The sequence below is a fragment of the Mustela erminea genome, chromosome 2 (assembly GCF_009829155.1).
Source record: "Mustela erminea isolate mMusErm1 chromosome 2, mMusErm1.Pri, whole genome shotgun sequence".
Classification (NCBI taxonomy): Eukaryota; Metazoa; Chordata; class Mammalia; order Carnivora; family Mustelidae; genus Mustela; species Mustela erminea.
In genome coordinates, this window is record NC_045615.1 from 69,801,689 (window position 1) to 69,818,072 (window position 16,384).

At 38.7% G+C, this 16,384-nt stretch overlaps 1 protein-coding gene across 50 annotated transcripts in view; it reads left to right on the forward strand.

The window, feature by feature from the left end:
- The window catches only part of ANK2 (ankyrin 2), a 664,974-nt gene that overhangs the window by 609,673 nt on the left and 38,917 nt on the right, over nucleotides 1-16,384 (forward strand). For 30 of the 50 annotated variants that reach the window (XM_032333193.1, XM_032333196.1, XM_032333191.1 and 27 more), the window contains 6 exons: nucleotides 5,533-5,757; nucleotides 7,282-7,380; nucleotides 8,375-8,529; nucleotides 10,625-10,836; nucleotides 11,194-11,398; nucleotides 13,797-13,893. In XM_032333193.1, the coding sequence (XP_032189084.1) occupies nucleotides 5,533-5,757; nucleotides 7,282-7,380; nucleotides 8,375-8,529; nucleotides 10,625-10,836; nucleotides 11,194-11,398; nucleotides 13,797-13,893 (993 nt within the window). The remainder of the gene's footprint in view (nucleotides 1-5,532; nucleotides 5,758-7,281; nucleotides 7,381-8,374; nucleotides 8,530-10,624; nucleotides 10,837-11,193; nucleotides 11,399-13,796; nucleotides 13,894-16,384) is intronic. The other 20 variants (XM_032333218.1, XM_032333231.1, XM_032333233.1 and 17 more) reach the window with 1 other exon arrangement.

Genomic DNA, 16,384 nt, shown 5'->3' on the forward strand with positions numbered 1-16,384 from the left:
CCTTTTACTTTTTCTGAAACACACACTAAATATTATGTCTCTGTACATGAACACAGTGGATGATAAATAATTGGTGATTTTAACAAACTAGAACCAATTTTTTTCAAAGTGATTTTACATCCGTTTTCAGTCTAAGGAATTCAGAAGATGAGGAAAGAATTAAAGGAATTACAGAGGAGAAAGAACTCATGATGTTTTCTCACATAAACCCAGAAATCAGATTTAATTTAAGGTCCTCTTGCTATGTGTATGTGGATCACTGAAGCACCCTGAAGACTTTTTTTTCCCTCTATTTTCACCCAATAACTAACTCTGAATGCTGTAATCTCCTCCCTGTCCCCACCCCATGGTCCTGGACGAATTAAAAGTAAATCTAAGGATTAGTAACTTTTGGGGTGGAGGACGTTGTCCTCAAAAAACCAGAATCATTGTTTTCTGCTGCCTCCTCTGAAAGCATGTACTTGTTTAGCTAATCAAATTGTGTATTTGCAGGCAAATCATCTGCATAATAATGGTGGACTGCTTTTGCTTTTTATTCTTTTTAAATTGTGATAACACTGTATTCTCACAATTTAGAAAAACGTCAATAAGAATTTCTATTTTGCATGATTGCTGAATTTCCTTTGAAGAGTAAGATACGCAATTAAAGCTGAGTATATTCTGTGATAAATTTTGTCTGTACAGTCTTCAGTCAGTGTTGAGTGCAATGTGTGTACATATTTTCTCCAAAACTGTTCGTTGACTGTTTTAACCGTACAGCAAAAATAATATATTTTTCTTGGAGTAAAAGCAGTTTATTTTCCAAATAAAAATTCTTACAAAGCATCGGACAGTCATGAAACATTTCAGTAGGTTTTCCTAACTTTAGTTAACAGGAAATGGCACATAGAATTTTATCACCATAGAGTTTATTTGGCCAAAGTCTCTCATTTTGTGGATGAGAAAATTAGAACTTGAAGACAGGAAGTGACTTGCTTGATGTTACAGCAACAATTCAAGACAGAGATCGATTTAATGGTAGCTGGCATCCAGGAGAGAGCATGGTACTTGCCGGATTTTGTGCTCTGTGATAATAGTACCTTTATAGCTTACTTAACTAGTGAAGTTCATAAACTAGTAAAAATTCCACTGTCATATTAAACTGCTTTAGCAAAGTTCCCAGTTCATTCTAGATATCCGATAAAAGTTAGTTTCTTTCTTTTTTAGGTATTGTATCGCACTGTAATTTTTAAGACATTTGAAACACATAAAATCATCTGGGTGTAGGGCAAGGAAAGTGATGAGAACAAGCATTTATTGAATTATTATTGAATTCTAAATGCTTTTCCCAGGCATGGTTGAATCCTCACTGCACCCCTAGTGGTAATATTATGATTCTCCCTCATCGACAGACAAGGCTTCATTCTTTAAGCTCACAAACAGCAAAGCTGAGCATTAGTCCCTACGTATATCATTTCCTCTGGACGTATTTAATTACATGTTTTTACTTTAATTCCATTTATCTCCAAATGTTTGCAGGTTTATCTTGTCCCCTTTATAATCTCCTGAAGATATGAGAAAATCACATTTACTTAATCATCTCTAGTATGTGAGCTGATTCATCTCATGACTCATAGCTTCCAGCCCTGCACTTTTTCCTGTGGTACCAAAAAGTAAATGGTCTCTTACAGTCTGTTTTTTACATCGCAGAATAACCTTACTAATTCTACCACCTATCCAAATTGTGAAACCTTCTGATATTCTGGTGTTTTTAATAGAAGTGTTCAAATGCTTACCCAGTTGTATATTATAGACTATTGGGATTGACTAGCATGTTTTATCTAAAAGACATTCCATTAGCACTTGAATCGTTATTTCTCTTATTCCCTCTTATTTGAAACAAATCATTCTTTCAGTGTACAATTCTGCATATTCAGCTTTTTTGTTAGTTGTTATTCTGTAATTATATTATTTGAGTCTGATTTCTATGGAGTATTTTCTTGCTGAACTTTCTCTTCATTTTGACAACTAATTTTCAGTTCTTTCCTCTAAGCTTTCTGTTTCTCTCTCGACCTCTTTCTCTTTTGCTTTCCTCTCAGCCCTCCAGCTTCTGACTCTCTCTCACTGCCTCTTCCTCCTCTCCATCTCCCTTCTGCTCCTTCTTCTCTCCCGTCTTCTCTGGCTAAGGACAATTCTCTCACTAAAACTTGTCACTTTTGTTAGTCTGTTAGTTCCTTTAGTTAATTGAGAAAGACACAAAGGCTTGTTTTCTTTGGAAATGTGATTTTTCTTTTCTCCGAATTATGCACATTGACACCTTTCTTTTCCCAACTTGCTGTGAGTGGGTGCAGTGTTTAGGTGTTACTTTCCAGATCTAGAGGATGCTGAGACTCTTACAGTTAATTATATCTACTTGCAGATTTCAGTCTTTAAATTCTTTTATTTTGATTTTCCAACCTTTTTTCTTTCTTTATGAAATTTTCACTCCTAATGGAATTGTTTCCTCTGTTATATTTGAACTCTTGATTTTTGGTTGCTCCCATTTTCTACCAATCATGTGTCAGGGGAAATAAACATATTGAGTCTCTCTTTTTTTTCTTTTTTTCATATCGGATCTCTTATTTGGGAGCAGGAAAAGACCTGTAGAAGAAGAATATTTAATATTGAGTGTAGTCCTTCCCAAAGATTCTGTTATTTTTTGAGCTGAAATATCAGTGTAGTAATTTGAATGAGTTCTGACTGGATTGGCTGTCTAGAGTCCAAACAATTAAATTACCTTCAATTTTGCTGCCATTTCTCTTTATTAGAGATAAATATATACAACCTCTTACAACTTGCTCTTTTTATTCTTCCATTCATTCAATTATTCAACAATTATTTATTGACTGCGTACTATGTGCTCCATGTACATTGTGCTAGGTGCTGGGGGAACATCGGAAGAACAAGGTCATGGCCAGTATGTTACTTACATGGTTCTTGTACGTGGTCATAATTCACTTATTGACCAGGAAGCAAAGTAATTTTGAGTAAGAGCTGCTTGGCAGGAACCATTATGTTTTCACTTTCAGTATCCTTAGTTCCATGCAGGGCACCCACCAATACGAGGGTAACAAACATTGCATGCTTCTCAGACATGGGAAGGGAAATTATGGAGTAAACCAGAACAAAAGAGGATTTCAAAAGGAACAGTCAGTGACACAAAATCAGAGAAAGGAATCAAACATGTAGTTATTGAAACACTGTTACAGCTAAGAACATAGCTACTGTCACTCACTTGTTTTTAGAAGATGCACCCCTAGAAGTCATTCAACATGTTCTTCTAGTTGGGGACATCATATAGGCCATAAGTCATCACTGGAATAAATATAATGGAAATGCAATAGCGTATATTGTAAGTGTGAAAGCTTCCTAAATGCCTTCAAAAGGTAGAAAGACTGGTAAAATTGAGTAGATGTATTATAATAATTTCTTAGGAGTTTGAGTCCCTGTTTTGTTCATCAATGGTGACAGTAATCAAAAGATGAAAAAACAGTTAGGGAAAATCGGAAATACTGAAACGCATCTCGAGCAGCACTGATCAAAACTCAGCGTCTTTGCCCCTAGCTTTTATAAAAATTGACATTAATAGCCTAGTCCATTCAAAACAAATAAAATGGAGAAGAAACTTTTGTATTCATCTAGACATGTTATCAGTTTTTTCCCATCCTTTCGAGCAATACTACCTTTTAAAAAACTAATATAATTTTTTTAAAGAATTTATACTTAGACTAGTAATAAGAAAAGCAACCAACCTTTTTTCATTGTGTTTTAATAAAGACCAGAAACATCTACTCTTGAGTACTAAACCATTGATTATACTCCCCAGTTTTTGCCCTATGCTAAAAACTTAGAAGGCTGGTGTGAATGGTAGTTCTAGGCTGGCTCCTGCATGTGGGAAGGATGGTGACGGCTCTTCTCATGGTCTCATTCTGCATGATGGGCTTCAGGAAGGCACTCCGGCTCCTCTGCATCCATTTTTATTACTAGCAACAGGATTTCTGTTGAATAGCATGCTTCATGAGTTCTGTGTAGTGCGATGAAGAAGATGCTAACATATTTTTCATCACTTGTCAAAAAATAACATCAATGTATTGTGTTTCTCTCCTATAACTTACTTGGACAAAATATCTTCCAAATGTTTTAAATGTTGTCATGGATGCAATATCTAGATGTGGTGAATCTGGTGTAGTTCTTGGGCTGGTTAAGCTCAAGTAGATCCGTAATACACCTGTATGTTGCTTTCCTCTTTGTTTGGCGTATAAAATCTTGCAAATGCGATGAAAATTGGGAGAGACCAAAATGTAATCTGTATAAGGGTATATACACTGTTCGTTTGTGTCTTTGTGTGTATGTGTACAACACTCGGATTGCCTGGTTTAATTTTCAGTCCTTGAGGAAGTGAGTACCTCCAAGACTTTAATGAGTGTTAGGACTATCAGAGTGACAAGAAGTCGAACTAAACTCTATCAGGATCCATGAAGACCATCACACAGGAGATAACATGAAAGTTTAAAACTAATCCTTTCTCTTGGTACACTTAAAACGAGGAGTCACTTGGATTATAGTTCTTTTATGCATGAACAAGTAACTTAGTAAAATAACAAAATAATAGTGCTAGAAGCCTTTACATTTCTCAATTTTTAGCTGGGATTTTCCACATTGAGATTTACTATAATTTGGAAAATCATGAGGCACAGATCTCTTCCATCAGCAGGAGCCCAGGGTCTCTCACCCCAAAACACGGAGTGGAGGGGATTTATAATCCCACTTCCTGCCCATCCCATCTTTGCTTCAGTTAGACCAAGATGGCAGAGAGCTTTCTGAAGTAGGAAGTACATGTCAACCAGTGCTGATTCTATCTAAAACATTTAATTTTTGCTTTTCCTTCTTCATGAGAATGCAGTAAGTTAATAACCTGCATCCTGGGTGAGATGACGTTGGAGCAGGATGTGTGAACTTGAGCCTGGTCTTGGGAGAAGGCCTATGGATCTTTTTTTTAAGTCCTAGAATTATATTAAAATGGGTTGGACAAGATATAATTTTGAAAAGTCAGGTTGGATTAGTTTAGAAAAACTGCAGTTTGATCTCTCCTCTCTACTCTATCCTTACTATTTCCGCATGTGGATTTTTCAGGACATACCTAGACAGAAGCAGAGGTCTTTGCATTTATAATGAAAGAAGACTCATCAGTGTTCATTATATAATTTTATTCCACTTCCTAAGTCAATTGGACAGATCTTTAATTCTCAGTTTGTATTTAATATCACCGTTGTCAACAAAAACTAGCAGAATTCTTTAGGTACAGATCAAAGGAATGCAAAGGCTACAACAACGACACAACAGAAATAAAGGCATTAGCATAAAGTGAAAGAACTCTTAAGGACAAATAATGTGCCACCATGCAAATAAATGAAAAAGAACAAAGAATTAGGAGAAAAAAAATGAACTTGACAAAGCTCGACTGTCAGCTTCCAGCATTTCAAAACGCAGCTCATCTTCTATTTTAATTTTTAGTTTCCTGGTTAGTTTTATGGTGGATGCCCGAGGTGGTGCTATGCGAGGATGCAGACACAACGGGCTCCGTATCATTATTCCACCTCGGAAATGTACTGCCCCAACTCGAGTCACCTGCCGTCTGGTCAAACGCCACAGACTGGCGACAATGCCGCCAATGGTGGAAGGAGAAGGCCTGGCCAGTCGCCTGATCGAAGTTGGACCTTCTGGTGCTCAGTTCCTTGGGTAAGGGTTTCTGCTAAACCTCCCACTTAGTCACCGATGAGCTTGTGTCCTCTACATGAGATCACTAGGATGGAATGGAAAAAGGTACGTCGATAACATTATAAAAGAAGAGTGGCCCCTGCAGAATTATTTAAAAAATGGGAAGTAGCACCTCAGTGCTTGACTCCAATCACATGCCTCTTATTTTAAGGCATTAATGAGTTCGACATTCAGGTGAATTATGATTCCCTCTCTTTGGATGGGACAATAGCTTCTAGGCTCCCAATGTGAATAATCATGTTTTAACTGATGGTAGGTATTTTTGTTGTTGTTGTTGTTCTTAATTCTGAGATTCACATGGTAAAGCCCTAAAGAAAAAGCACTACCCTATTCCAAACATACATTTAAAGTCCTGTGTGGTTACGAAACAGAATGATTATCTTTGGAAAGCAGCGTTGTCTTTATAAGAGATCCAAAAATTTACTCCATCTGATGTGTCGTTTCTGTTATCAAAATTGCTATCTTGAGTCTTAAAATTATACCAACAGTCTCTGTAGTTGTAGTTTTCATTAAGACAACAAAATCTAGACCAACTTCTGCCAGGCTCTTTTTAGCAATTTTGAGCAGGGATTGGCATTTCTTCCTTCTGTTTGTACCACTGCTATTATATATGAAGTGGTGTCTCAGTGTGCCAAGAAATGACTGGCTACTGCTGAAAACCAACAAAAGGATCAAGTTTTGGAGGGGGACAAGTTTCAAAATATTTTGAAACAAATCAATATTGTATTTAAGTCTTGTCGTATCAAGTCTTTGTGCTCAAAACTTGGGAGAAAATCCTACTAATCATGAACTCTTTGCCAGGGTCGTTTGGGGGAGAGGATTTGCTTTAGAACTTGGGGAAACGTTCTAAAGCCTTGTAATTTGGAGCAAATGATTAGCAGGTTGCTGCAAATTATGTTCACACCTGAAAAGGGGTGTCTGTATTCCCCAATTATAGAAGCCACCTCCCATGTCCTCCTAAATGACCAGAGACTTAGAAGGAGCCTGTGAAGTTCTGGGTTGCATCGGAAATGCCAGTATGGTTGGAGTAATTGCCCAACGATCCCTTTCATCTTCTGTACCAGGCCCTTTCCCCTCCCTTATGCCCACGTAGTTTTAGGCTTTTTACTAAACTTCCCATCTGTTGAGGAATATCCATGAAAACATCTGCCCTCTCTACAGAGTCAGAGTTTTTATTATATTCCCAACAGCTTTGTCTTTCCTGTGGAGCACATTTTTTGTTTATTTTTTTTGGCTCGTGCCCTGGCAGTGAACGTAACTAGGGACAGATCCAACAACACCCAAGTGTCTCCTTCCACGCGCCTCCATTGTACACTCTGGGTCTCAGTTCCTTGCTCTTTGTGACCAATGGAGGGGGCAGAACCAAACGCAGTGTGAAACCAAACTTCACCCTGTTGATCAGCCGGTGACGCCGGGGTTCTGTGGAAAACAATACCTGAAGCTTACTTATGTTCTTTCTTTCACTGCTGCTTTGGATGTACTCAGTAAACTTCACCTGCCAACGGCTCCTCCCCCACTTAATGAGGGAGAAAGTTTGGTCAGCCGCATCCTTCAGCTGGGGCCTCCTGGAACCAAATTCCTTGGGTAGGAGTGACTTAAAACAAATCGATGGCTGCTGGCCCCCATTCTTCTTCTCCTTCTGCAATATGATTTCTCTTTTTGTCATTGTACCCATGACATGTCCCTCCCTATGATTTAAATTCTGTATAACCTATCTTGAGTGGACCATTTCTGACCCTTGTGGTATGTGACTTTTTATTTTTGAGTGATGTTTTTTATATCTTTTCCCTTAAAGTGCTGTGACCTTCATTTTCGTTTAAAGCATGAGATCTGCCTAGTTGTACTCTGTGCTAGTTATGATGTTGTGATAATAAATTCGAAGTCTGTATCAAAGCAACCTGGACTGAAAAATCAAAAGCCTCTATAAATTTTGAAAGTGAATGCGACCTAAAAACTTCAGGGCTGTGCATGTTCTGGATCCTGAGTCTAATAGGCATGGGACACAACTGGGCTGTCTGCTGAGGTGCTCAGTTAGGGCCACACTGTGTACACATGCCTATTGTTTTCTTGAATGAAAAAAAAAAAAAAAAAGCAAAAAACCATGAGTGCATGTCTCTTTAGTTCCTGAGTAGTTAACTTTCCTGACATCTTTTCATTTACAACACATCAAATTATGCAACATTTGAGCCATTTTCCTTCTCAAACCATTTTGTCATCTGCACCGTGTAGAAAATGTTTTAGGAGACTGGCACACATCATGGATATGCATGCACATTTCTTTTGGTTAAATGTGTTATACTTACATTGATCAAAGGAGAAGTTCCAGAATGCCACATGCACTCACAGGGAAACATTATTTGGCTTAAGGTAGCAGCATGTCCCTAAGGATTGGTGCCCCCAAGGTGGAGTGCTACAGTGTGACCATCTCCTAGCCAGTGGGCTCTGGAGGACAGCCTGCTATGCCCCATCCCGAGAAAGAGAACAATTCCAGGTCACTTTGCAACAGACAGAGTCAAGGTGCTTGTCTTGCTGTTGGTTAGCTCTTGTCCACACTGAATGTTCTGCCTTGCTGTGTCAGGCCTGTGATCGTGGAGATCCCCCATTTTGCTGCCCTTCGAGGAAAGGAGCGGGAACTGGTGGTCCTGCGCAGTGAGAACGGGGACAGCTGGAAAGAGCATTACTGTGAATACACTGAAGATGAGCTGAATGAAATCCTTAATGGCATGGATGAAGGTACTTTGTATTAAGGATTTTAAAAGAATTCTAAAGAGGAAGAATTTAAATGATCTGTTTCTTTCTGATGACCTAGGGTGGTGTGTATGTGTATGGGGCAGGGAGGGGAAGGGGGCTTGGGTATGTGTGGTCTTTGTGTTATTTTAGTGCATTAGAGGATAATATGATTTCCTTTTAAAACTTTTTATTAAGGAGATAACGAAAATTAAGTTCACTCAAACTTCTACATGTAATTCAAGCAAGGCATCAGCCAGGGTAGAATTTCATATACACACCTACACATAGAGTTAAGAATTTTTTACCCCCCATTGGGACTTTGATCTCTGTAAATCCCAAATCCAGCTTGCGCCATCTAGCCACAGGTTGAAATATCTCAGTGTGACTGAAGGGAATTGGCTCATCGTCTGGCCTCCTTAGGCTGCACAAAAATGAAGTTCCAGTCCTAATACGAAGATTTTTTAAAATCTTTTTTAAAAAAGATTTATTTTGAGAGAGAGAGAGAGAGAGTATGGGAGAGAGAATGAACGAATAGTGAGCAGGGGCAGAGGCAGAGGAAGAAGCAGACTTCCTATGTGGGGAGCAGGGAACCCTATGTGGGGCTCCATCCCAGGACTGTAGGATCATGACCTGAGCTGAAGGCACGTGCTTCACTGTCTGAGCCACCCAGGCACCCCATGGTTCCACTTTAAGTAACCACACAAATAGGGCAAGTTCTTTGCCTAAGCGCCAAGAGCGGTACAGAACTGGACACACAGTGGTCTGGCAATTTGTCAAGTTTACCAGGCTTGTAGACTATAGCCAGAAGCTTCAGGCATGGCTTCCGAATAGTAAGTGTAGCTGAACAGCAGCCACTTTAGTATTTGTTTCTGCATCCTGCTGAGGTGGAATAAAGTGGAATAACCCAAGAGGTTGATGGAAAATTATGCCCTCTAGATGCATAGGTCAGCCCTTTACAAGGAGGATTGAAAGATCAGACTTCTTCCTGATAAAGCTTGTTCCATGCAATATTTAGCTGTTTCTTTTCCTTGGAGCCATTTCCTTTGTCTGCATTTAGGTTTAGGATACTTTCCTCTGAGACATACCTGTCATTAACACTGCCACAAGCACTGGCGTCTTGTTCTTCACTGAGTACTCGTATAACTCTCCATAGGTGTGTAAAACCTGTTTTAAAACAAAGAATCAGATTTTTATATTTTTATGTCTCTGTGCTTGAAAATGCATTCTTTTGTATGTATGTGCTAGTGTTTGCCAGTCCACAACTCTCCTGAAAATTCAGTGATCCCCTTAGTGCAAATTTTCTGCCTTTTAAACTAGTCCGATTTTCGTATTGCCCTAGGTATCTACACTAATGCAATTTACAAAGAGCCCATTATCCTATCTTTCTGACAGTCGATGATATTTTTGGTAAGTTAATGGTTTCAGAGGAATACTCAAACCCTGAATTCATAATCACTGATTTTTTTTTTTAAACATCTGACTTTTTCAGAGACAGCCATGTCACTAGAATAAACACACAAACACAAACCTTACCCTTAAAGACAGATTTTAATCCCTGTACTCTTGCCCTGAGAACTGAAAGGGCCGTTTCTTCTTAAAACCACAGTAACTGGTATTGAGCTAACTTTGAAATTTGTGAAGAAAAGGAACCCAGAAGCCATTTCCTCTCCCTCCCGTGAAGCAAGAATAGGACAGATTTGTTTCCATTCCAGGTTTGCCCTCAAAACCCTTCATTTACAGAGGGTGCTGGGCCCTGCACTACTGCTTCTGGAACTGGATGCTTTTCTTTTCACAGTGCCCTGGAAAGACCTAGTTTCCACAGACAAATAAAACGTGCAGACTAAATGATGATAGGTCTTGAAAGACTGGAGGAGTTTTGTTTTTTTTTTTGCTGGTGTGTGTGTGTGTGTTTCTTTGTTTTGTTTTCTGGTGTTGTTAGGATAGATAGTCTTGCTTTTTAAAAATTTTCCTATTATTAAAAAAAAAAAAAGGTGTTTTGCTTCTTTGCTTGTTTACTATTAACTGTGCCCCGGAGTTTGCTAGAATGGTTTTGGAAGGAAATCTTTGCTATATGAAGATGGGTCATTTCTTGTCTCAGTGCTGGATAGCCCAGAAGACCTAGAAAAGAAGCGAATCTGCCGCATCATCACCCGTGACTTCCCACAGTACTTTGCGGTGGTATCGCGCATCAAACAGGACAGCAACCTGATTGGCCCAGAGGGAGGCGTGCTGAGCAGCACCGTGGTGCCGCAGGTGCAGGCCGTCTTCCCAGAGGGGGCGCTGACCAAGAGGATCCGTGTGGGCCTACAGGTATGCTCGTGTTGGATAGGAGTTAACCTAACATGGATTTTTACCCTAGTGATTCAAAGTCAGCTGGGAAATGTGGTGATTCAAAGTCAGGTGGGAAATACATGGTTAATGTGTCAAATGATCCACAGGTGAGCAACAGCTTCCCTTAGAGATGACAGGTCTCCTAAAGTTTTATATGAGGGCTTAGTACTAAACTTACAGTTGCTGTGTTTGAAGTCACCAGACTGATTTCTGAGCTAAGAAATGATGCATTGAGTAAGAAATTTGACATAGATATTGACATATTGATATATATATTGGTATCAATATATATCAATACATATTGATATTCTGTGCTATTTTCTTTCTTTTGAAAAGGCTCAACCTATGCACAGTGAGCTGGTTAAGAAGATTCTAGGCAACAAAGCTACCTTCAGCCCTATAGTCACTTTGGAACCTAGAAGAAGAAAATTTCACAAGCCAATTACCATGACCATTCCTGTCCCCAAAGCTTCAAGTGATGTCATGTTGAATGGTTTTGGGGGAGATGCACCAACCTTACGATTACTATGCAGCATAACAGGTGAGTCACATAAGACTCTGATAGTAGAAAGTTCTGAAAGAAGAAGCAGATTGTTGTAAATATTAAATTACCTTTGTCATTAGATACCTGTGAGGTTATATGCATTAATTCAGGAAAAGCATTCTAATTTACTAGGCAAGTGAAAGATGAAAGAAAATGAACTAATATTTATCAGATATAGCTTGTATGCCAAACTATTAGACATTTTATATGCATTGGCATTTTAGTCTTTACAGTGGCTCTGTGAGGAAGTGTTAACCCTATGCATTGAAAAGGAAACCAAGGCTGAAAGAAGTTCTATAACTTGCCTGGTATCATACCATAAATATTCAGTAGAGTTGGAATTCAAACCCAGATTTACGTACCTCAAGGCCTAAGGTTTACACCTTCATGTAAGACTTCACCTTATATTTTCCATGTAAGACTTCATCTTATATGAAAAATAAATAGCATCTTGAATAATTGTACTCAGAAGTTCAGGCATCTGTCTAGGAATGGGTTTGTCTTTATCATTGATCTGTTGAACTAACTTAGGAAAAACAAAGGTTTTTAATAATTAACTGAATTTTGGTCTTTTCAGTTAGAAATTGCAGTAGCTTTTGGACAACTACCACACTGTAGAAAGACATTCCTAGAACGCTGTTTTTTTTCTGCTCAATATTATCACCATAAATGCTGAGAGGAAAAAATCCACACAAATAACCTGTGTCAGGACTACATTATTGGACTGATAATTTCCCTATTTACCAATAACTACGTTGTGTTGGCATTCAGTAAATACACTATTGTCAATAGGAATAATCACCATCCCTGGCTGTTTAGGTATTGTTAGCATTTTTTTTTTTTCATTTCTCCTCCATATGGAGAGGAATGTTCACCCTTATTTTGCTCTCTAATTCTCCCTTCTTACTAGTGTTTTTTTTTTCCTGTACTTATGATAGCAAACCATTGACACCTTATCCCGTAATTTTAATAATATGACAAGGTTTTAAAAAGCACAGACTACAATGAGTATAAAGGGAAATCTTATGCTTCATTTTCATTTTGCCAATTACCCATTTGTGGTTGTTATCAGCATTCCTGGGTGTCATTCCCATACCTTTTGTTCCATGCGTATATGATTAACCTTTCTATAATGTGCAACATGATGGCATGGAAGCAAAAGAAAGAAGACTGAAAAATGTCTGTGACACATCTGCCCTTGTAAGTGATCAAATGAAGATACCACCTGGGCCTAGACACCGTCGAATCTGGTTATTCCAGCCATAGATCCTCAGATGGGGTTGTACGAAATATGTCCTTAACATTTATTTGTTAATTAAAAAAAACATGTTAACCACAGTGCTCGGATTTTTGTGTTTTGCTCTTTTATATGGTTCTGCTAAGAATTCCTATTTTAGAGGCCTGCTAGAATAAGTTTCCATGAACTTTCTCTGATAACACATTTTCTTCTTTAGGGAATTTTAGTGTTGCAGTTTATTCTCATCTCGAACATACATTCCTCCTACAGTGCCTTAAGACTATTTTATCCTTATCTATGCCAAGGTAATTTCCCAGTCGAATGAAAGTCCATGTCCGCCGCCTCCATGGTGATCTTTCTGTGCACAGAGGCCATCCTTCGACACTCATTCATTTGTTCCCTCACCTTGCAGGATTACTGAGTTCTTAATATTTTCCAAGCATTTTTTTTTTTTTTTTTGCCAACCTTGAACTGCAAATTGAGAAGAAATTTTATTTCTTAAAAATAATTCCAGAAAATATGAAGTTCAGGAACAAAAGATTATTTGGATTTTTTGTTATTTTATCAAAGTATTAACTCCTTGGTTGATAGAAGATGCTTTAAAATCATCAGCTGTTACAATTTAAAATGACCTTCAAAGCCTAGCATTACAATAAAAGCTTCGAAATATCAGTCAGATCTTAAAAATAGAGAACAAACTGCGGGTTGCTGGAGGGGAGGTGGGATTGGGGGATGGGCTAGATAGGTGATGGGTGTTAAGAAGGGCACTTGTGATGAGCAACTGGTGTTGTATGTAAGTGATGAATCACTAAATTCTACATCTGAGGCTAATACTACACTATGTGTTAACTATCTAGAATTTAAATAAAAACTTGAAACATTAAAAAAAAAAGTCAGAGAGTGGAACACTTAGTAGGTAATCTGAGGCAGTTATTCAAAGAACCCCCCTTAAATGAAGTTCCTTTGAAGGTAGTATTCCCTGTTTGTTTTCAGTGTGTCATTTTTTAGCATGTGGTTTTTAGACATGTTGTTCCCAATGTCATTCTGAGGGGTGGATGGGATGACGTGGGTGAACACAGCCAGAACCACAGAGACTTTATTTTACAATTCAGAGTCTGGAGTTTTGCCTGATTTTTTTAAATGATCATATTATTTCAGGTGGAACCACTCCTGCACAATGGGAAGATATTACAGGAACTACGCCCTTAACATTTGTCAATGAATGTGTTTCCTTTACAACCAATGTGTCTGCCAGGTATGGTGATGCAGCCCAGAAAAGCCTGATATGTCTTTTGTTTTGTTTCTTATGTTCTTTGAAACTGACTCTTTTTGGTCTGCTTTTTAACATTGTCTGCATTTACTTTCATATTTTAAACTAGACACTCCAGCAAATGAAATGGTGATGAGACAATAAAGGACAACCAGTCAGATTAAAATCTAAGAAAAAGAAAGGATTGTGACCATGACTCTGGTTTTAGCAGCCACCACTGATTTTTCCAGTCCCGAAGGTCTTAGGAAAGATAAATTTCCTGCTGTCAAAAAATAGCCTGAACTACTTTTTCCAACAGAATAATAAAAACACAAAGCCCATCATGGCTTGCTCGAATGGTTTAAAGGTTTCAGTGACTTTTACGCATTCAGACACATGCACATGTTACCCATGCATTACCCAATTACATATCACACATCTTTTAAAAGCTGAAGCTATCTAGTTTTATATCATGTACACACTAATTCCGTTGATAACTATCAGTTCTCATTTGCATTGGGATTCATGGATAGCTAAGCATTTTCCCATTTAATTTGATTACTGCAACAACTGTCTGACTTAAAAGAACAGGAGGTATTGTGGCCATTCTACAGATGAGAAAATTAAAGTCGAGAGTAGTTAAAACTTAAATTTCTATTCAAGGATATAAGAAAATTCATGAACAACTCAGTAACGGCATGTGGCATACCTGGGTGTGGTGGCACGTTTTTGTTGTTTCAGCCTCTCAGGCTCAGCTATTGAGTCTTGGGCTCCGTGTGCCAGTGTGATCTGCCGCTCAGGCTTCTACACTCTAATGCAAGACAATGGCAAGTTTTGAATGACCGGTACCCAGAGGTACTAAAGAATTCAGCGGAGGGTATTTGCATTGGAATAGAGAGGATGCTTAGAAGAGGTGACTCATGAGACATGTAGGAACCTTATGGGCAGAATGAAAGTGGAAGAGAGAGTAACATGAGCCAAGATGCCGAGATAGAATGCAGAAAGAAAGGGGAGAGCAACAGTGATCCATTTAGTCTGTGGTTCAGAAGTAATGCAGGATTGTGCATTGTTTATGGGAGGCCTCGTGGGATAGACCTAGAAGTCAGTACTGTGAGGGTACTTCGTGCCAATGAAGTATACACTTAAAATGATTAAAATGATGAACTTGGTATATATTTTATCAAAAGTCAATTAAAAAAGAGAGGTGGATCAAGAACTTGAAGACAAGAGTTGGTAAAACGGTAAGAAAATCTCAGCAATGTTGAAAGATTATGGGAAATGAGTCAAGAGAGGGAGGGTGATCATTGGTGGGGAAAAGTTTCAGAGCAAGAGGATGTGAACCAACCTTTGAAAGTGTGTATACATACCAAACTGAAAAAATGTCCACTGTGGCCTCTGCTTTCTTAGTGAAGTTACCTTTCATAGGGCCTCAGGTGAGGCAAGAGCTCAAGGAGTGTCCTAAAGGTTTAGCAAAGTTACTAAACAGAATAAAATAATATCTGAGGAAAAAGTTGCCAGGCAAGCCACAGACTTAGCTGAGGCTAGAACTCATAAATTGGTCACAAAACAGATGATTTCTTCTAGGAATTGCTCCAGAACTTCTAAACATTGCTGAACATAATTCCTAGAAGAAATCATCTGTTTTGTGACCAATTTATGAGTTCTAGCCTCAGCTAAGTCTGTGGCTTGCCTGGCAACTTTTTCCTCAGATATTATTTTATTCTGTTTAGTAACTTTGCTAAACCTTTAGGACACTCCTTGAGCTCTTGCCTCACCTGAGGCCCTATGAAAGGTAACTTCACTAAGAAAGCAGAGGCCACAATGAAACAAGATGAGATTGGGAGGGAGACAAACCATAAGTGACTTTTAATCTCACAAAACAAACTGAGGGTTGCTGGGGGGAGGGGGTTTGGGAGAAGGGGGTGGGATTATGGACATTGGGGAGGGTATGTGCTTTGGTGAGTGCTGTGAAGTGTGTAAACCTAGTGATTCACAGACCTGTACCCCTGGGGATAGAGTATTATGCCTCCATCAGAAAGGATGAATACCCAACTTTTGTAGCAACATGGACGGGACTGGAAGAGATTATGCTGAGTGAAATAAGTCAAGCAGAGAGAGTCAATTATCATATGGTTTCACTTATTTGTGGAGCATAACAAATAGCATGGAGGACATGGGGACTTAGAGTGGAGAAGGGAGTTGGGGGAAATTGGAAGGGGAGGTGAACCATGAGAGACTATGGACTCTGAAAAACAATCTGAGGGTTTTGAAGGGACGGGGGGGTGGGAGGTTGGGGTACCAGGTGGTGGGTATTATAGAGGGCACGGATTGCATGGAGCACGGGGTGTGGTGCAAAAATAATGAATACTGTTATGCTGGAAATAAAAAATAAAATAAAATAAAATAAAAAAAAAAAAAAAAAGAAGTTCTGGAGCAAAAACAATTTTTAAAAAATGGAATTATTTCACCTTGACAACTGGAGAGGTTGTTGGAAAAG